Below are 20,782 nucleotides of genomic sequence, written 5' to 3'. Positions count from 1 at the left end.
CCCGTGGGCGGGGCGGGCCCTGACTGGTGCGGCCGGGGGGCGGCTCCGGGGGGCGGTGGCTCCGCGGGGCGGGCGGCCGTAGCGACCTATCGTCACGCAAGAGCCATGGCCGCCCTGCGCGCCCTGCAGCCTAGCGTCCGCGTCCTGCTGTGCACTTGGCCCGGCTGCCCCGCGCCGCGCTCCTTCGCCTCCAGTGAGTGCGGGGCCGAGGGGGGCGGGCCCGCGGTGGGGGTCCTCCGGGCCCTCATCCCAGGGCCGGGCCTCTCCCAGCACCTGCTGCCTGAGCTCGCGGAGCCCTGGGGTCACTAGCGTCTCAACTCCGAGGACTCGGGACGGAGTGCCAAGACCTCTGGCCATTTCAGCGTTCGGTGTGAAAGTTCTCAGACTTTAAGAGAACGTGCGGTTAGCGCCTCTGCAATTGGAAAGGGTCGCACGTGCTGTCCTGCAGTGCCTCCTGCCCAGGCCTCCCCATGTCCACGGCTTCTCCCCGGGTGTGTCTTTCCGGTTCTGCCCCACCCCAGCCAGCCGGGCGCCCCTCCTCCTCTCTCCTGAGCGCACTCGGCACCCCCCCACCCCCCATTTAGCAGGAACTCTTGGCCATGTCGATGTCGCTGGGAAAGAATCTTTGCGGCCTCTGCCTTCACCTGTGTGTCCACTTGACCTAGCTACCAGGTCGTGTGGGTTTTACCTGAGTTCTCTTTGACCACCCGCTTCTACATCCTGGCCTGTACCCAGCCATCATTCCTGGTCTTGTATGTGACAGGCATGCTGCCTTTACACGTGTGATTTCAGTCACGTCCCCACAAGCGCATGGGATAGGTACCGCGATCCCTGATTCCCCATTCAAGGAAGCCACCACGTTGGTTAACCTTCTTCTCCAGGTCATTACTGGCCCCAGCTCTGAGCGGGCCGCCCCCGCCCAGACCCTGGCAGTTGCCCTTTGCCTGAGTACCTCCCACCAGGCTGTCCACCCAGCAGGGCTGGAACTCTGTTCTGTTTGCAGCTTAACTGCCCTCACCTAGTTGGCATTTGTTTAAAGAAGGCGTTTCCTCATTCCTTGTTTCTACAGGATCCCAGGCTGTCTCTAGTGCGCATCCTGGGAAGCTCTGACCAAGGCATTCAGGAGAAAGAAGGCTGCTCTTCATTGCTGGGTTTTTTTTTAACTTAAGGAAGTGTTCCAATATCTGTGAAAGCAGAGAGCACTGTAAAAGCCACCCATGCAGCTACAAGCTGCATGATGCAGCCACCAGGGACTGAGCAGGGGCCCTCAGGGGTCCTGTCAGGGTCACTCTGTCCACTGACGGGTGCATCCCCCCAGCTTGGTGCCTCCGTGAGTGGACATCCCCTTTTCCCCTCTCCCCCCAGGCGCAGCCTCTGAATACATCATCACAGCCAAGAAGGGGAAGAACAGCAACGTGGGGTTGGTCCAGCTGAACCGCCCCAAGGCACTCAATGCGCTCTGCGATGGCCTGATCATGGAGCTCAACCAGGCACTGCAGGCATTCGAGGAGGACCCGGCTGTGGGGGCCATCGTCCTCACGGGCGGGGAAAAGGCGTTTGCAGGTGAGGCGGGCAGTGTGGTGGCAGGCTGCCCAGGTGTGCGGTCGCACCCATGGCATGAGGCAGGCAGCCTTACACCTCCGTGAATGCATCAGGAAGGTTCTGCAACTCAGGGGTTTACTTACGTAAAGAGGACCAAACCCCAGGCTGCTTGGAGGGGCCCGTCTGACGTTTAACGTTGAATGTGCCCCGCCAGCAAAACCAGTCTGTTCAGGGGCAGTCACGTCTCAGGTGCGGGTGAATAGTGAGTGAGCCCTGCCTCTTCTGAGTCCCCCTCCGCTCTGTTTCCTGTCCACATCCGTCTGCATCACCTCCATCAGCTCGTATCACAGCGTATTGCACTGTACCCCCAGCCCAGCTGTGTGTCCACGTGGCCATCCCCTGCAACCCTTGGTGCCTGCGGGCGGGGCACACTCAGTAGCTACCTGTTGCTGTGGGGTCTCTGCTCTGGTAACTGGAACCTCATTTCCACCACAGCTGGAGCCGACATCAAGGAAATGCAGAATCTAACGTTCCAGGACTGCTACTCCAGCAAGTTCTTGAGCCACTGGGACCGACTCTCTCGGGTCAAGAAGCCGGTCATAGCTGCTGTCAATGGCTACGCCGTGAGTGCCCGCCCATGCCACCTCCTTGCACTCAGAACACCTGAAGGAATTGTACTTGTGTGTGTGCAGTAGAACTGATTTTTATCTGGGGGAGACCTGAGTCTCGTTCCTAGGCTCGCAGGCCTTTTCTGACTAGTGACGCTGAAGAGCCAAGAGCTGTAAAGGGAGGAGGTGTTTCAGCATCTGCCGTGTTAGTGGGGATTCAGCTGTTGGGCTTCAGATTCCTTTGTTAGTAAAGTCCCCCCAGTCCTGAGGCTCCCCGGGAGTGCTTTTCCCCCACGGCAAGGTTAAGGGCACACGTGTTGGCTCTCTGTGCAGTTTTGATGGCTTCCCAACCTGCACTGCCCTGTAAACTAACCTCTTTCACCACTGTTGAAAGCTCTGCCTCCCCTGTTTGGTCCATCGGGGTCTCCTATAGGCGCCTGGACAGCTCAGAGGCTCTGGGACTGGTTGTGGCCTGTAGAGAAGCCAGGAGGGCGTTTGAACTCACGATTCCTTAGTAAAGCTCCCTTGGGGTCAGCGGGTCAGCGGGCAGAGGTTATAGCCATCGGTTCTCCCCCTCCTGGCTGCCTTCGAGCCCCCCCGGCAGAGAGTGGAGTTGCCACGAGAGACACTGTAGAACCTGCAAAGCCGCAAGCATTTGCTGTCTGGCCCTTTACAGAAAGTTTGCTGGCATCCACTGTATAGGTAATTTGTGGGAACAGTTAACTAACTTTGCATCTCTGTGTTAATCTTTGCTGTACCCTAGACTGTGTTTCACTTTAATAGAAAATTCAAATAAGCAGTGATTTTTGACCGGGTTCCTCCGTGGAACTTCGTGCTGTTTTGCAGCTTGGTGGTGGCTGTGAACTTGCTATGATGTGTGACATCATTTATGCTGGAGAGAAAGCCCAGTTTGGGCAGCCAGAGATCCTAATAGGAACCATCCCAGGTAAAGACTGATGGTAGCTTTGGTATTGGTTCTTCAAGTCATCGTCCACAATCTGCCCGCATCTTGGGGGCATTTGGGCTGTTCCAGTGTCAGACAAAAGCACGTGGGGCTGTCGTGTGAGCCTGGACGGTGGCTGCCTGTCTGCACACTAAGGTCACGTGGGCACAGCAGTGCTGAGAGTGGCTTGGGGGCCTCGGAGCTGTGCCGGCTCCTCTGGAGTGGCTGGGTCCCTTGTCCGACACGAGTGGGAAAGGCTGGCCACATGGTGGATTCTAACCGCAGAGTCTTGCTTATGAGCCACATCTGCGCTGGATCTTTATTGGTCAGCAGCTCAGAGAAGAGAACACGCTGACCACGGGGCAACACTGAGAGCTCACGTTTCAGTGGCCAGAGCGAGTCCCACAGCCTCACCCAGGTTCAGAGCAGGGAATCAGATCCCCCATGGGCAGGGCGACAGGAACAGTGGGCCAACAGTGACACCTCTGCCCCTCGGTCCACCTGACGAGGACTTCGGGCTGTGTCCCCATGGGGTCTCTGCCTTGGGTGTAGAGCCTGGAGCCCAGAGCCTCTCCCGAGCCAGCTGGGCTGGGCAGGGAGCAGCCGTGGGGTCAGGAGAGCGTGTCTGAGGTCAGCTGAGGGTGACCACCAGGGTCTTCCCATCCCAGTGCCTGAGGTCTCCACTGCATTGAGGCAGTGTCCACGTCTGCTGGACTGTGGGTGCCCCCCTCAGGTGGCTCCTTGGCTCGGTCTGGCAGCCCTGGGGTTCACCACGGGCGGATGACCGGGCAGACCACTCTCTTTCCAGCTAGAGGCCGTGGAGTGAGCAGGAGGGGGTGGGGAGCGGGGCCGGGGAGGCGGGAACCCGGAAGAGAGGAGCGTCGTCCCACACCTGGAGCAGAGCGAGCCGTGCTCGAAGGCTGCCCCCCAGCTGCCCCCTCGGTTGGGTTGAGTCAGGGTCTGGGGCCCTGGGCCGCGAGCTCCTTGTGTCTGTCCGTAGTCTGACTTCTGCATGAGAGGTACTGGTGCAGGAGACCCAGGGCACCAGGCAAGGGGTCCCGAGTGTGGAAAGGAGCCTCCCCCAGCTTCCCCACCTGCTGGCCGCCTGGGTTCTGCCCACCCACCCCACCCAAGGGGCCCATCTTCAGCCCTGGGGCACTTGGGGACAGCACGTCTGTGCATCCTGGCTGCAGAGCCATCCGTGCCCAGCAGCCCTCTGCCCTGCAGGTGCAGGGGGCACCCAGAGACTGACCCGTGCCGTCGGAAAGTCACTGGCCATGGAGATGGTCCTCACTGGTGACCGGATCTCGGCCCAGGATGCCAAGCAAGCAGGTACGGGCCACAGCCTCCCGTAGAGCTGCCCCCTCAGGAAGCTGAGTGGAGGGGGGAGGGCTGCGTCCAGGGCCTCCCACCGGTGATGAGCACAGAGCTTTCCCGTGTCCTGGGAGCCCAGGAGACTCACTGCCTTTGTTTTTTTATTTGAAATACCACATGCTCAAAGGAGTGACTGAGACATGCATGCAGGTTAAAGAGCAATAGTGAAACCGCCCCGCTTCCCAGAGCCAAGGTCAGCAACAGGGTCTCCGAGACCCTCCGCAGGCATGCCCTCTCCTGGACCCTCAGTGACCTGTGACTGTAAGAGCCCAGTGACCGCAGCAGCCAAGGGTGGCGGCCCTACCAGGGGACACCGTGGACCCTTTCCTGTGTCCCCACTGCCTTGTCGGCACCCAAAGGCCTGTGCTGTGGCTTAGAGAACAAGAACCAGCTGCTGCCACGTGTTGTTTACCTTTTTGTGTTTTAGGTCTTGTAAGCAAAATTTTTCCTGTTGAGACACTGGTGGAAGAAGCCATAAAGTGTGCAGAAAAGATTGCCAGCAACTCTAAAATTGTAGCAGCGATGGCCAAAGAGTCAGTGAACGCAGGTAGGGAGGAGAGCGGAGCTGCGAGGCTTGACAGCGCGGGGTCAGAATTATGCATCTTAACCGGTCTCGACAAAAATTGTTAGGATTCTTGGTATTTCGATTTTGGTTCTTCGTAGAGTTCTGGTTTCTAGTTGCTCGCTCACAAATTCTGTTGAAATGGCCTGAGCTCCCCTTGGAAGCAGGACCCGAGAACAGGGCCAGCCTGGGGGACAGGCGGCAGGGGGCTGGCATGCAGGGGAAGCCCGGGAAGGGTCACCTGGGGAACCTGGGAGGAAGAGGCTCCTCTCGGCCAGCAGCTCCACCCATCTGTCGGGGATGAGCTGGGGGCAGAGAGCATGCTCCCGGCTGTCGCTGTGGACTGGGCGTCCTCTCTCTGCCGGCGGGGCAGCTCTGACCGCCCCTCCTCAGAATCGCTAGAGTGTTAACATGACGATTTGTTCTCAGCGTTGGAGTGAGGCTGTCCCTTTGCTCCGTGTCGCCTTTCAAGAGGACGGTGAGCTGGGACAGCCGTGTGTGCCTGCGGCGAGCCGCTCTGCCCCCCGTCTCTGCTCACCGGCCTCCCAGGCCCCCGGCCTCGGCCAAAGCGTTCACACAGGCACTAGCGTGTGGAGCGTGCAGCAGGGGAGGGGACGTGCCGCCAGGCCCAAGGCACCTGTCACCTTGGCTGGGCGCTGGCCGCAGGGACCCAGCTACAGGTGCCGCCAAGGAAACGCTTCCGTGAGCCTCGCACCTGCATCACCTCCACTGCAAAGATGGCCTGGGACTCACTCTGTTCTGCACAGAGTTCTGTTTTCTGGGTGTTGTCCTTAATTATTTGTCGTGGTTTTTGAGTTCAGTGTCGTGGGCTTCCTCAGCCCTCTCGTGACTGGATAGAGTTTGCCGTCCCACCTTCCATCCAGGTCCCCGTGCAGGACACTGGGAGGCCGGGAGCAGTATTCACTGGGCATCTCGGCTGGGGTGGTGCATTTGAGCAGCGAGGCTGTACTTTAAACGTCATCGGTGAAGTCAAAGTCCACATCAGTCCCCGAGGGTGTGTCCTGCCTCCACGAAAACGTTCTGCGTTCCCACATCTGGCATCTCAGCTCCTAACTTCAGGGTTTTCTTTTTCAGCTTTTGAAATGACATTAACAGAGGGCATTAAGTTGGAGAAGAAACTCTTCTATTCAACTTTTGCTACCGTAAGTAAGCCTCATTCACATGGAGAATCACACACGGTCCAGCCATAGACGTTCCTGGCATTTCCTTATAGGTTTTATCACTAAATACCATTTCTCTTTGGTCAGAACTCTTAGCTTCCCCTGTAACTGGACCACATGTGTTCTATCACTGAGCATTGATTTTTTTTCAAATAAGTACAGTGTGTGGAAGTTCAAAAGTACAGAAACTTACACAGGGTTATTTCCTATTACAAAAGATCTTACAAATTGCACCCTTAAACAGCAACTCCTGTATTTAAAATGCAATCCATTTACTCATAATTTTCCTAGATTGTTCCAGTTACCTGGAATGGGGCTCGAATATATTATACTGTCGTAATCTGAAGCCTTGGAGCATTATTTTCTAGGATATCTGCCAGTAACTCAAAGAAATCATTCTCTTAATAGTCATTAAAACTGATCTTTTATTATCAGAAAGTCATATCTAGGTGTTTTATAAAAGATTAAAAATGGCTTTAGCTCTTGAGGAAGTGCAGGTGCGTGTGTGCACATGTGTGTGACTGCATGCGTGTGTGCGTATGTGCACACAGAGGAAGGTATGCAGAGGTAGAGCTTGGACTCTCGTGTCCTGCTTCCTGGCCCTCAGGACACCACCTGGCCTAGGGCGCGGCTAAATCCTGGTCATGATTTGGTGAATGACCCAAGTATGTGCATCTGAGGTTCTCTGTAGATGGGAGTTTGTTCGACTCATAGGTTAGTGGTCCCTGAATGACCATCACAAAGGCGGGGCGGGGGTGTTTAATGGAAAAATACCCATTCCCAAGCCGCCCCTGGGAACTGGGATCATTCACAGTTTTCGAGGTGATCCCGCTGCAGAACCCAGTGAGTGGACGGCCAAGGGCAGGGAGCAGCCCTGACACAGGCAGAGCCTGGCGCCTGGACCCCACGCAGAGTGACCATCCATCTCTGCCCTTCCCCTTCTCTCACCAGGAAGACCGGAAGGAAGGGATGTCCGCATTTGTGGAGAAGAGAAAGGCCAGCTTCAAGGACCAGTAGGAGCTGGCTGCCTGTGCCTCAGCTCCTCAAGTTAAAGAGGAAAAACGGCCTGTCAGCTTCAGAACAAATAAATCCTCTTTCAAACGCAGTGTCAGTGACACACAGCTTCTCTCCAGCTGTGAGGGGCCCTGGGGGGCTGTGTGGGCTCTCGCCCCCCCGAGCAGCAGGGGGCCTTTCACCCGGCTCTCGTGAGGACCCCCAGCTTGGTCGCGGTGTCGTTTGCAGCCGGTGGACGTGGCCGCTCAGAGGGATGGCCTCGCTGCTGAGCCTTTAAAGAGACATGCTCTTGACTAAATGACAAACTTCAGGTCACATTATGCCTTTCTTTTAGTTATCGCTAGATTTGAATGTTCTGTCACTTTTTAAAACTTGTCATTCTCAGTAACAACATTCAAACAGAACAAGGCTCTTAAAGTAAGGCACCCACGTCCCACTCCGAGGGTAACCACTGTTCACTCGTTCGTGCCTTTCCAGGTGTCTTTCTGTGCCCACATGCATGAACACATGCTCCGGTGTGAAATTCCGTTTTCTTTGAACAGAAATGGTTCTCCACGTACACGTTTCTGCAAGGTGCACTGATCACCGTCTGCTTCTAGCACACAAATGCACCCTATCCTTCTGTTTGACTAGCATTTGTTTTGATTTTTCCCATTTTTAAATGTACATTTTCACAGCATTCAGTGTATTCACAGTGTTCTTCATCTCCAGACTGTTTCATCACCCCAGACAGAAACCTCACCCCTTCAACACTAACTCCCTACTCCAGCCCCCGGCCCTGGGGCCCTCTGTTCCACTTTCTTTCTGTCACTGGACTTAATATAATATTTCCAAGGTCCGTCAGGTTGTAGCACTAACAGTTTCATTTCGTGTCATGGCTGAATACTATTCCTACTAGCACTCCTTTCAGTGGCCCTGAAATATTTCATGATGTGTGTATGTCGTGATCTGCGTGTTCACATGGTGTTGGATGTTTAGACCGTGTCCAGCTTCTTGCTTCAGAGCCGCCGTGGCGACGGTGCAGCGAACATTCCCTGCACAAATCCTTGCATTTCAGCTCGAGTGCGTCTGGAAGGGAAGGGCGGCACTGTGGGGCTGGGCTGCTGGGGGCCGAGGCTCCCAGATTGGTGTGAGGACTGCTTGTGTTGGAATCCCTGGGGCGTTGGTTTAAAATGCGTGCTCCCAGACCTGGCGCAGGATTGGTGCCCTTTGCTGTGGGAGGACGTAGAGTTTACACGCCAAGGTTCCTCTGCTGGCCTTATCCCCGGGAGGGCCAGCTGCGTCCCCCGGGCCACCGTGCAGTCAGGCACCTTGCAGGACCCTGGGTGAATGAGTGACCGAGGTACCGGGAACCGCCTCTGCCCCGACCAGACGTCTGCTGTTTAATCCTCAAGTCACAGCCCAGCTCGGAACTCTAAACCCTCCATTTTACACCAGATTCTCGAGCAGGTGTCCAGGGGGAGAGTCGTATGAGTCCTGGAGCACAGGATGAAGGCCCTTGTCCTCCTGCTGCCTGGGAGGGCTGCACAGGTGAAGACGGCAGTCACTGGCCTGGGTCAGGGCCCCCCAACCTCAGAATGTCCTCAGACCCTCCAAGGTGAGGCCAGAGCAGCTGCACCTCTGGGAGCGAACGCCGGCACCGTGAGGATCCCCCTGGATCTTGGTGCGGTGCCCACTGCAACGCAGCTGCAGGTGAACAGACGGCCAGGTGAGGGGTGAGCTCTGCTGGCTTCGTTGTGCCCCCACCCCCACCCCATCCGTCTTGCTCTGCAGAGAGAGCCTCAGGTGTCGGCATGACGGGTGCTGCTCAGAACCCAGGGCAGAGCCCTGCCTAAGCAAGCGCTGCACGGTGAGACATGCGCCTGCCTGCTGGGAATCGGGCCTCAGAGCCCTCCTCCGGGAGCCGCCACGCAGCGAAGACCTGAGCACCTGGTACAGGCGTTTCCTCCACCTTGTCCTGCTGCCAGTCATGGGCAGGTAGCCTGTTGACCAGCCTGCCCAGCGGAGGTTTCTGAATGTGGGATTGCAGTCATGGCCTTGGGCAGGGCTGGGCCCAGAGTGTGTACCCTCCCCCTACCCAGGACCCATGCTGAACACCCAAGAGAGACCCACCTGCATCTGAGGAAGAGCTGAGATGGCCAGTGGAGCTCTGGCCGCCCAGCACCTTCAATGACTCGCCCTTGTGCTCTGGTCATATTTGCGCAGCTGGGGGGCCCAAAAAGAATTGCTCTGCTGACCGTCTGCCTGGGGAGGTTAGCTCTGCAGTCGCTGCCCAGGCCCTGTCATTCTGCAGTGTGTGCCGTGGTCGGGAGTTTGAGAAGGGCGCAGTGGTTCTGTTACGGCACAAGACCCTCCCCAGACAGCAGACAGAGTTCTGATGGAGTCGCCCTTGAACGGTGGGCAAGGGAGTAGGTACAAGGGGACCACGAGATCAGGCTCTCCCCTGGGGTCAGGAAGGCCGGGCCCAGCTGGGCGGTCTTCATGGCAGTAGAGGTGGGAACCCCATTTATTAAAGCTGTGTAACCGGGGTTTGCACTAGTGACATGCCATTTAGAATGAACAAGCAGAGGTATGTGCAGCAGGAAACCTTAGAGTTGAGAAAGTCCGTGCATTAGTTTAATCTTTCACACGCGTTGGGCGGTGACCTTCATAACCGATTCCGAACAACAGAGCTCCAAGTGCTGGGGGGCCAGTTGTGAGGGGCCCATCCAAGACTCGCGGGTACCCTTGTCTCAGCAGCTCAGCCGGAAGCCGAGAAAGGGCTCGACATGGAACCCGTACATGAGAGTGTGTGTGTCTCAAAGGTCTGCACCCACAGGGTCGTTTGGGATCCAGCATGTGGCAGGGACGGGGCCGCAGCCCCAGGCCCAGGGAACAGGATCTTCTCTTCAGGCTGCGTGGTGGCCCCTACTTGGGGAGACTGGGGACCGTCCAGTGGTGTGACTGCGTGCTTTGCTGTGGGTGGCGGGGTTGAAGGCAAACCCCAGCAGGACTTCAAGGACCACAAGCTCCAGAGAGCCCTCCACTCCCTCTTGAGTTAATTGACCTCTAGCACCATATTGTTTGGGGGTTTTGATTTGTTTCTGAAGCTGAGACCTTGCATTCTCATCTATCCGTATAAAATTGGCTTTTCCCTCTTATATTCCTACTAAAAAGATAAGCTTCAGGGAATGTTAACTTCAAGTCTCTCCACTCAGGTTTTGGAGGAGAAACTGCTCACACTGGGTGGAATTGGCCACTGTGGGCGGCCTGAGTGTGGGCCCTGCGGACCACCTCCCTGGGCAGCTTCCTTGACCAGCAAGACTCCGCAGGGCCGGGCAGTGGACTTGGGTTGTCTGTTGACTTCCGGTTCTCTGCCATCTTTCACGTACAGAACTTCCGCAGGAGCTGCCAGGCCTCCGGGCGTGTCACCGCAGGGCTGAGGGTCCATTTGGGAATGAGGTGGAAGGGGGCGGGCTCCGAGGGGAGAGAGCCTGGCCTGTCCCGGCTCTGGGTTGGGCTGTTTCCTGCGGCACAGGCAGCAGTAAGTACTCAGGTGGCCGGCAGGCAAACCGGGCAGCCCCGTAAGGAGGGCCAGAGCCTGGAGGGCTGAGAGCCAGCTAGCCTGAGCGAGAGCCCGTTTGCAGGCTGGGCAGTGAAGTTAGGTTTGGGGTTCTTAAGCGGGGGTATGATCCGGCCGGTGCAGGCACGGGCATCTGCACTGGGGTCTGCACTCAAGCCTGCATGTGTGGAGCGGGGTAGAGAGAGAGCAGACACAGGGTTGAAGGCCAAGGGCAGCGTCAGCAGGGCTTTTGGTGACATCTCGGCAGGGCACAGGAGCCACCTGCATTAGTCAGCTGCTGCCACATAATAAATTATCCCTAAACTCGGTGGCTTACAGGAACAATCATCAGTTCTCCTTTCTCAGTTTGTGTGGGTCAGGAATCCAGACAGGGCGCCATGGGTCAGCGTGTCTCTGCTCCACAAAGTCTGGGGCCTCAGCTGGAGCCCCGCCTGAGCAATCGCTCCCTGGCCTGGTGGTTGATGCAGCATCACTGGGCTGAGCTGGGGCTGTGGGCCGAATGCCCACAGGAGGGCTCACCACGTTCATTCCCTCGGCTTCCTGCCAGCACCGTGTCTGCATTCCCAGTGGCAGAAGTTCACAAAAAACAGAAGGAAAACTAACAAATTACTTAGGTAGAGATTAGTAAAAGTGTATTGTGCACACACCAGAAAGACAGTTTGCAAACCAGGAGTACTCAAACCAAAACATGGGATGAGGCTCAGAGGATGTTGTTACAAAGCAGCATATGTAGTGTTAGGGCAGTGATTCTTTATAGTGATTGGTTACAAGATTCGAATTTTCTTAAATGAAAGAGAGTTGGCTAGTGGTTACCCCATGCCAGTTGGGGGAACTGTTTAAGTTTTGCTTATGATTTTCAGAAGCATAAACAAGAACTGTCCCAGGTCAAGTTGACCTTTCTTGTCCTGCAAAATAAACTAAATTAAATTGTGCTTGTCTAACTGGTTTTGTCTCCTCGGGAGAAAATCGGATGCATTTGATTATAACACCAGGGCAAGTGTTCTGAAGAGAGAATCAGGAGGAAGCCATACTGCCATTTTTTTTTTTTTTTTTTGGCTGTGTTGGGTCTTCGTTGCTGTGCGTGGGCTTTCTCTAGTTGCAGTGAGCGGGGGCTACTCTTCATTGCGGTGCCTGGGCTTCTCATTGCAGCAGCTTCTCTTGTTGCGGAGCACGGGCTCTAGGCGTGCGGTCTTCAGTAGTTGTGGCGCACGGGCTTAGTTGCTCCACGGCATGTGGGATCTTCCTGGACCAGGGCTCAAACCCATGTCCCCTGCATTGGCAGGCGGATTCTTAACCACTGTGCCACCAGGGAAGTCCCACTGTACTGCCTTTTATGACCTGCCCCCAGAAGCCAGGCAGCAGCATGTGAAGCATTCTATTGGAGGCAGTCACACAAAGGTCCACCTGGTTCAAGCAAGGGGACAAACCCGCCTCAGGGGAGGCGCGTCACTCACTGTGGCGTGTCAGATACAACATGGCGGCAGTGCTGCCATTTTGGGAAAACACAATCACACCTGTCGACTGAAATAAATGCACAACCTAAAAATTGAGAATTATGCTTTATTCGGTGGACTTGCTGAGGACTTAAGCCCAGGATACAGCCTCTCAGCTCTCAGGGACTGTTCCGAAGAGGTGAGGGAGTGTAAGCAGATAGGGCAGGGGGTCCCCGGAGAAAGAGAACCAGGAATGGCTTTCTGAACATATGAGAACCCGTTTTGGCCTGTGCCATTTTGTGGTCTAAGCCTGGCCCTGGTGCTTGCCCTTGAACAGGTCTCAGTAATCAGTGATGTTAAACGAACAGAGGAACACAGGGACAGAGAAAAGGCAGTGATAAAGCAGAGTCCTAGGTCCTCCTCAAGGGATAAACATAATAATATACCTGGAGTTGTGCAGGAACTAAGGTCCCTACCCAGGTGGAGGGTGGAATGGTGATGCTGACCGTCCTGACTTAAATCAACAAAGACGTGACTCTGTCGACCTGACCTTTGCCCCAACTTTACGCTAAATTCTCTGCTCAAGCCCCTTCCTGAATATGCATGTGCCCTTAGCTTAAAACGTCCCCAGTTTTGCTGGGGGGGACCCTGCTTTGGGAAGGCCCCCGTGCTCTCCTTATTTGCTGTGATAAATTCTTCCTTCTCCCCACCTTTGCTGGCTTGGCTGTCTTTCGGCTCGACACCCACCGAGAGGTGAACGCAGTTTTCGGGTAACAGGAGGAGCCAGTATGTACAGGAGTTTTTGCAAACAAAACAAAACAAAAAACCAGGTAGTCCGAACAGCAAAATATTACTGCTAATTAAAGAAAACCAGACATCTCAAGTTAATGAATTTAGTGCTTTCCTATGTATGGGAAGATGCAAGATGTATGGGCTCCTTGAAATCCTTCCTTTTATATGCACCTCAGCTGGCCAGCTGAAGGTGACCTCTCCCCCGCAAAATTAAGACACCTAGTGTTGGGGGGCGTGGGGGCGGGAGTGGGGCGGGTCCTGTGGAGTCCAGGTCGCTGGGGCCCCAACGGGGAGTCAGAGCACTGCTTCCCTGGGCAGGGGTGCGGCACCCTAGCCAGGTACCTGAGGAGTCTCAGCAGGCTGACGCCTGGAAGACAGCGCAGGGGTGCTCTCAGCACACCCGCTTGGCCCAGAGGTCGCACCCACCTGTCCTCAGGGTCCTTCCAGTGTGAACAGTGTTGGGTGAAGAAGTAAATCCTCCCTGTGCCGCCACCCAGCCCTCCCCACCCCAGGGCACCACGGACCCTGCGGGCTAGAGGGGGTGGGGGACGAGTCCCCAAGGCCTGGGGGCGGAACGGGGGCTGGAGAGGAGGCCTTCACGCACGGAGGGCGCTGGGGAGCTCCAACACAAACACACATGGGTGCCCGGGTCCTGGACCTGGCCGGGTAAGCGAGACCTCGAAAGACGGCGCCTGCGGGGCTGGGCTGGGGTCGACCCCGCCCCGAGGCGGCCCAGGCAACCCCAAGTCCTCCGCACTCCGGGGGACCCTCCCTTCAGGCCACGCCCATCTCCCGCCGGGCCCCGCCCCTACATGCACCCGCCCCCTCTGGCCCCTCTCCCCTCCGGGATCCACCCCACACGCGGCCCGCCCTCCCCGGCCCCGTCCCTCGTGGCCGCCCCGCCCTCTCAGGCCCAGCCAGCAGGGTGGTGCTGAAGGGCGTCCCCGCGCTGCCGTCCCCCGAGCCGCTCTACGCCCTGGTGCGGATGGGGCACGGAGATGAGATCGGTGAGCGCGGCGGGCGCAGAGCTTCTGGTGGGGAGGGTGGGCTGTCATCCGGCCTCTGGGCTGCCCAGGTGCTGCAGCTCTGCTCCTACCCCCACCAATTCCTCAATAACCCACCAGTGACCCAGGAAATCTCAGTGCCAGGACCCTCAGGATTCTCCCTGCAGCCCCCAGCCCCCAGAAGTGAGCCTGGGCCTCCTGCCCCATCTCACACACCACTTGGTGTCTTCTTACAAATGGGGAAGCTAAGGCCTGGCACCGTCCTGGCTGGCTGGGCAGCGGTTCCTGGTCCAGGTCAGGTGTTCAGCCTTGACTCTGCTCTAGAATCCCACCACTCGTGACCGGGCCCCAAACGTTCCAGGTGTCCACACACTCCGTCTCTTAAAACCCTCTCATCCCCCCAGGGGCCAGTGGGAGGTGAGGCTGGGAGGGCCCTGGAGCCAGGTCCAGGAGGTAACAGTAAGAGAGGGGTTAGCAGTCCTGAGGGTAACGGGGGGCATGGGCTGGGCTTGGGCTGTGCCTGGATGCCTCCACCCCCAGCAATGCTGTGAGGCAGGAACACGACTCTCCCTGCAGAGTTCAGGCCACTAAAGGCACAGAGATGTGAAATGTGGGGTAAACGCAGCCCCCTGGACAGGGCGCTCCCGACCTGGTGGCCCCAGCTTCCCCCCCTGCTCAGGGAGCTGAGCCCGCTGTGCCTCGGTTTACACCTTGAGCCAGGTAACCCGAGGTGCTCTCCTCCCTTTCCGCGGGGTGGGCCACAGAAAGGCCCAAATGGTGGAAGAGAAGGAAGGCATAAGTGAATCACGGTGCAGCCCCCAGAAGTGACACACACACCCCGGCAAACAAGCAGTTAGCATTCAGCGTCCAACGTGCAGAAAAGTCTAACCTTGCTGAAACGAGGGAAAACGGCAGAAGGAAATGCACTCCGACAGTAGCAGGGTTTCCTTCACGTAGTAAGATCACAGCCGGTTCTGTTTCTTCTGTTTTTCCTGGTTTTGTACAACGAGCGCGCCTTAGCTTAACAACCAGAAACCAACTTTCGGGAGAGCTGGGGCCCTTGGAGCCAAGTGGGGCAGGTCTGGGGGCAGCCTGGGGCCAGAGGGGCCTTCCTCCAGACCCCACTGGCCTCGTCACAAGGAGGTCATCTCCAGGCCCTTCTGGGTTCGAGGAGGTGGCCCAGGTGCCCCTCCTGGTGGACGAGTGTTTGGGGGTCACCACAACAACCCGTGTGGTAGAGTGAAGGGGGATGGGCAGGGCCAAGACAGTGACAGGTGCCGTGGCCAGGGTGGGGAGACACCAATGTGACCTCAATAAGTGTCACCCCACGGGCAGCAGGTGGCCGGGTGGGAGACGGCGGCGTCTGAGGTCGGCACCCTGCCCTCAGGCCTGGGCATCCCTCAGCGCCTGGAGGCTGTGCTGCAGCCGCTACCACTGGACTGCTACATGGAGAGCCCGGTGAGGCTGCTCTGGGCCTCAGTTTACCCTTTGCCAGAACTCAGGGGGGCCACTTGCCTTGGGTAGGGGCAGGACCCGTGTCCCCAAAGACCCCTGAGCCTGACCAGAGGAGCCCTGAACTGTCACCCAACAAAGGGTCCTGGAGGCACCCGGGGCAGTAGCAGTGGGCCACAGAGCTGACCCCACTCTGTCTCCAGGCTGTGGTCGTGGAGCTGGTGCCCAGCGACAGGGAGAGGGGCCTGCAGACCCCAGTGTGGCCAAGCTACCAATCCATCCTCTCCAGGGCCGGCTGTGCGGTGAGCCTGAGATCCCCACCAGGAAAGGGGTCAGGGATCCTCTGTGCCTCCTTGGAGTCCCGAGAGAAGTGAAAGACAGGCCCCCCCCGAACCCTGCACCATGGTTGTGCGAGCTTCTACCCGGGCGTATGGCCACCCCTTGCCCCGGCCTCCCCGCTCCCTTCCAGGACCCTGACCTATCTCTGCCCGGGGGTCCTCACCCACCCCAGCCTGTCCGAGCGGAGCCAGGGGAAAGCGGGGAGCCCCATCTGTGGTCAGAGGCCTGGCCCAATGCTGCCTGTCAGCCCCCCACCCTTCAAGGGGCCGGGCCTGTCCTCCCGGCACCACCCACCAGCAGATCTTGGGCAGGACCTTCCTGAAGAGAGGACCCGGGGCTCCTGTCCTGGACAGCAGCCCCACCCCGACCCCCAGGGCAGCTCAGACGATTCAAGGGCCCCAGGCAGGCGGCCACCACAGCCCCCTGTGCACCTGTCCGCCCAGCCCTCGCAGGTCAGGAGCCCAGCGTCCTGGGGACCCCAGCCTGGAGAATGTGCTGATGCCCCACTGGGCCTGGGGCCCTCAGCCGCCCCCCTTGCCTTCCAGAGCCCCCTGGCCACGATAGAGAGATTGGAGTTTTATGAGTGGACCAGAAAGGCTGTTGCTGTTGTGACAACTGGGTGAACTCTGGCTGGACCTGCTGGGTCCACTGGGTCCTCCTGGGTCTGGCTGGGTCCGGCTGCATCTGGGCCGAGCCTGGGCCCCTACCCCTTCCCACTGCAGAGCCCTCCCCACCCTCTACTCAGCCCCTGCCCCATCGGAGACTAGATGCCCCACGGGGAATGGCAGAGCCGAGGGATTTGCTGAAAGTGCACAGGGTGGGTGGCAGAGCAGGGCTCTGGACACCCCAGTCCTGTCCATCCCAGCTCGGCACTCAGCCTGCTCCTTATGCAGGGAGGCGGCCCTCTACGGAAACCTCATCCTCAAGAAGGGGTTGCCGGCCCCCGATGCCCTGTTCCAGGCCTGTTGAAGACCACCCGCCCAGGGAGGGATCTGGAACCCTGAACCCGACGCCGCCACCAGCAGGCGTGCCCAGCGGCAGATGAACTGGCCTGGCCCTGCCCGGCAGCGCTCAAAGCTCACCCAGCCAGGGGCTCCAGGGGCCCAGCGGGTCCTGGGGGGGCCTCTGCTGACCAGGGCTGGCATTATCCCAGTTCAAGAAAATGATGGAAAAGTGCAGTGACTTGCCAACATACAGTCCAAAAGTTTAAACAGGAGCTCCATCTTCACTCACAAAGGCCTGTTTTGTGCTGAGCGCAACAGCGGCTGTGGGCTCCCCAGAGGGTAGACCCCACCCACTCTCAGTGAACCCTCAGTAAGGCCTCCCTCCTCCCGATAGGTTTGGGTCACCTGACTTGGCAAGTCCCTGGGTTTGGGATGAGAGTTCACACAGGTCGAGACCCTCGCATGGGGAGATCTCACAGAGGGCCGGGGCAGGGGCCTGGGTGACACAGCACATGGCAAGGGGGCCTGGGGGTGGGTGCATCAGCTACCCAGGCAGCCCTGAGTGGGCTGCAGTCACTAAGGTGGCCCTTGAAGAGGGGGCCAGGGCTGCTCCTTCAGCCCTAGAGACTGGTCTGGAGCCTCCGGGAGCTGACCACACCGTCAGCTGGGGTGGGGGGCGCTGGGCCCGGTGCCTGTGTTCCCTCGCTCTGGTGGCTGAGCGCCTACTGAATACGCATGAGCCCGAGTGGGTCTGGGGATGGCCGGGGCGGCGGGTAGAGGACAGGAGGACGCGAGGCACCCAGGCAAAGGGGGCCTGCGAGGTTGTGACGGCTTCCCGGCATGTTCTCAAACTGGGTCTCCCGGGGTGGGCGGGGTTCCCACTGGCCATTGCACAGCGTCCCTCCCTGAGGGCCTTCTCCCTGCTCCTCCAGACCTTCTCACAGCACGTGGGCGTGGGAGCTGGGATGACCAGGGATCCCCAGGGCTCGGGGGAGGCTGGTGGGCCTGGAAGGCAGATAGGTCCACTGGGCGGAGGTCTGGGGCTCAGCCTGGGGAAGGGACCACGTTCTGGGCCCGCCACTGCCGGGGCTGATCTCAGACCCCTGACCCCACGGCCAGCCGCTTCCAGCCACACACGGGCCTCTTGAAGCAGCTTTATTGAGGTTGAATTGACGTGCAGTCAGTAAGCTGTTCACGTTCAAAGCATTCAGTTAAATTCGTTTGGGTGTTGGACCAGCACCTCCATCCCCCCCTTCTGCCCTGCCCTCACTGGTCCGCCCCCCTTCCTGCTGGTCAATGTGCACTTTGCAGAACTCCGTGTAAGTGGAAGGCCGTGCATGCCCTCTGCGTGCTCGCGGTGGGGTGGGGTGTGTGTGTTTGCGTGCGCTGTGTGCATCGATGATTCCACTTTGCTGCAGAGCGGGATTCTGCTGTGCACACGCTGCTGTGTTCCATCCAGGCAGCTCTTGGCTATCGCAGATAAGCTTGCTGTGAACGTACCCGCACAAGTCTGCGTGGACACGAGCCTTCATTTCTGGAGCAAACACCTCTGGTCAAGTCTCGGCCGTAGGGCGTGTGTATGTGTGACTTTGTAAGAAACTCCCAAACCGTTTCCAAAACAGCTGAGCTGGTTTACATCCCCAGCCCTGGGAATGTGCATTCCAGCCCCTGGCCCTCATCCTGGCTGCCCGTCTTTCCCGTGAGCCGCTCTAAGGGGACTGTAGCGGTGAGTTCTCTGACCGTTAATGGCGTTGAACATCTCATGGGTGTGTGTGCCTTCTGTTTTCTTTGGTGACATGAGTGGTCAATCTCTTGCCCATTTTGGCACTAGGGTGTTTAATGATTCCGGTCACCAATTCCACTATGTGTCGTGGGGGGAAGGGCAGGGGGCTCCCCCCACCGCCAGGCAGCCCCTCAGCACCAGCTGGTGTCCTGCAGTCCGCTTGGTTCTGACACCCCCTGCCCGGGGACGCGTCAGATCCCGCAGGTTCAGGGCTCAGTCCCACAGGACTGCCCCCCGCGATGCCCCCACTCCAGATGCCAGTCCCAAGTCCAGGGGGGCACCCGGGCTTCTGACTGACTGGCTGTAGATAGAGGGTTCCCTTGACGCCTCCTCAGTCTCAAGTTAGTTTTCTAGAGCGGCTCACAGAACTCAGGGAAACATTCACTCCCTAGATCACTGCTTATCCTACAAGGATAGGACTCAGGACCAGCCAGGTGGATGAGGTACGGGGAGGGGCTTCCGTGCCCTCTCCAGCGCCCCTCTCCCCGCACCTACACGTGCTCACCACCACGAAGCTCTCCAGACGCATCCTCCTGGGTTTCTGTGGAGCCTTCACTACGCAGGCTGTTGGATTCAGTCACTGGCCACTCGTGATTGATCTGACCCCCAGCCCCTCGCCCCTCCCCGAGGTCTGGGTGTGGGGCTGGAGGTTCCAAATCTCTATTCCTGGTCACTTCCCTGCAACCGACCCCATCCTTAGGGACCTTCCCAGAGTCACCTCCGTCACACAGCAAAGGACAACTTTATCACGCCCATCACTCGGGAAATTCCAAGGGTTTTAGGAGCTCGGCGCCAACATCAGGGATGAAGACCGCGCACATTTCTGATTGTAAGTCACAGTATGACAGTACTTTCCACTAGTCCAGGCTCTTGCTGGGGGGCCCCAGTGCCCACCAGAAGGGTCTTGGGTTCAGCCCAATGCTCAGACTCAGGGAAGAGCACAGACCACCCTTGCCAGCCGTCCACTGAGGAAGAACGTTCCACAGGTGTGGTGGGTCACATTTGCCCTGTGGCTCGGGTGTGTGGGGATGAGGGTCGCTGGGCACTGCCTGGCCAAGAGCCTGTGCCCCCAGACGCAGGTGCAGCATCCCGGGTCCCCGGCAGGAACACTACATCAGGGGAGCCAGGGCTGCGGCTCCCGGGAAGGACCTCAGGTGTCTTATTCCCTGCCTGGATGCCTCACCCAGCAGCGGTCACTCTGCAGAAGCAGTACTGCCTAGTGACGCCGGAGAGCAGAGGCAGGGGATCCACGCTCAGCACCCTCTGTAGAAGGGGTGAGCAGCGGCAGTGCGCCTGGGAGTTTGGGGGGCGGGGGTCACAGGGGGCTGAGCTGGCCTGTGGCCTCTGCCAGTGTCTCCTGCTCACCCCCAAGTCCCCTGCTCCTGTGGGTCTCCGGCTGTGCCCTAGGGGCAGGCAGTGCCCACTGGGGACCTGGCTCCAGCAGGGCTGGAGAGAGACTTGGCCACGAACACCACCCTGGGCTGCCCAGGGCCGTGGCCACCATCGACCTCAGGTCTGAGCAGGTCACCACCGGGGCCTCAATCTCCTCGTTGGTACTGAGGGCAAAAGAGCTTCTGTCTGTGGGGCCTCGAAGCCGGGAGGCATGTACGCCTCTGAGCAGCGCATCTTGGGGTGAGGCTGCCATTTGAGGCCTCCAGGAGCTTGGGACCCGTGGGGTGACATAGGAGCTGTAGGGCACGCGAGGTCCCCAGGACAGACCCACGGCCTCTGGAGCAGCCGGGAGCCTCGTTCTGTCTTAGCCCCCAGCAGGCTCAGTCTGGGCGGCAGAGAAGTTTCAGGTACCAAGTGCTTCCCGCCCGATGCCGGAGCGCGACTGCCACACAGAAACCCCGCCTGCACTTGCACACACCCCAGCACATGTACAACTTGTGGAAAATTCCAGTGACCCTATACCTGCGTCTGCAACATCAGGCCTGCTGAGCCAGGCCGTGTCAGAGGACTGGTCACCTCAGAGCGCGCCGGCAACTGCCCAGAAAATGAGGACAGAAAGGCTGGGCCCAAGTCCACCCCCACTCACCTGTGCACCTGCCTGCCGTCCCCCTGAGCACGTCCACTTGTCCCCTGTCCCCCTGAGCACCTGTCCACTTGCCCCCCCCGTCCCCGAGCACCTGTCCACTTGTCCCCCGTCCCCCTGAGCACCTGTCCACTTGCCCCCCCGTCCCCGAGCAGTCAGCGACTGGGCTCCCTGCTCCTGAGTCCTTTCCATTCTCCGGTCCTGTCCGCGGGGA

General features: G+C 58.7%; 2 protein-coding genes across 2 annotated transcripts; both read left to right on the top strand.

Annotated features, from left to right (window-relative positions):
- The first annotated feature begins 28 nt into the window (after nucleotides 1–28).
- ECHS1 (enoyl-CoA hydratase, short chain 1) lies at nucleotides 29–7,315 on the top strand. The gene is made up of 8 exons (XM_027113063.1): nucleotides 29–193; nucleotides 1,366–1,563; nucleotides 2,038–2,165; nucleotides 2,997–3,096; nucleotides 4,321–4,425; nucleotides 4,895–5,014; nucleotides 6,125–6,192; nucleotides 7,162–7,315. Exons 1-8 carry the CDS (start codon nucleotides 106–108, stop codon nucleotides 7,225–7,227), a joined length of 873 nt encoding a protein of 290 aa, XP_026968864.1. The 5' UTR covers nucleotides 29–105; the 3' UTR covers nucleotides 7,228–7,315.
- Nucleotides 7,316–11,163: 3,848 nt separating this feature from the next.
- FUOM (fucose mutarotase) lies at nucleotides 11,164–16,775 on the top strand. The gene is made up of 6 exons (XM_027111783.1): nucleotides 11,164–11,167; nucleotides 13,923–14,018; nucleotides 15,403–15,473; nucleotides 15,671–15,769; nucleotides 16,352–16,425; nucleotides 16,700–16,775. Exons 1-6 carry the CDS (start codon nucleotides 11,164–11,166, stop codon nucleotides 16,773–16,775), a joined length of 420 nt encoding a protein of 139 aa, XP_026967584.1.
- Nucleotides 16,776–20,782: the final 4,007 nt, after the last annotated feature.

This window comes from Aethalodelphis obliquidens, unplaced genomic scaffold, assembly GCF_003676395.1.
Source record: "Aethalodelphis obliquidens isolate GAN/ISIS:26980383/991018 unplaced genomic scaffold, ASM367639v1 scaffold11, whole genome shotgun sequence".
NCBI classification, from domain to species: Eukaryota; Metazoa; Chordata; class Mammalia; order Artiodactyla; family Delphinidae; genus Aethalodelphis; species Aethalodelphis obliquidens.
Note: the sequence above shows the minus strand (reverse complement) of the source record. Positions and strands in the feature narration are given on the sequence as shown.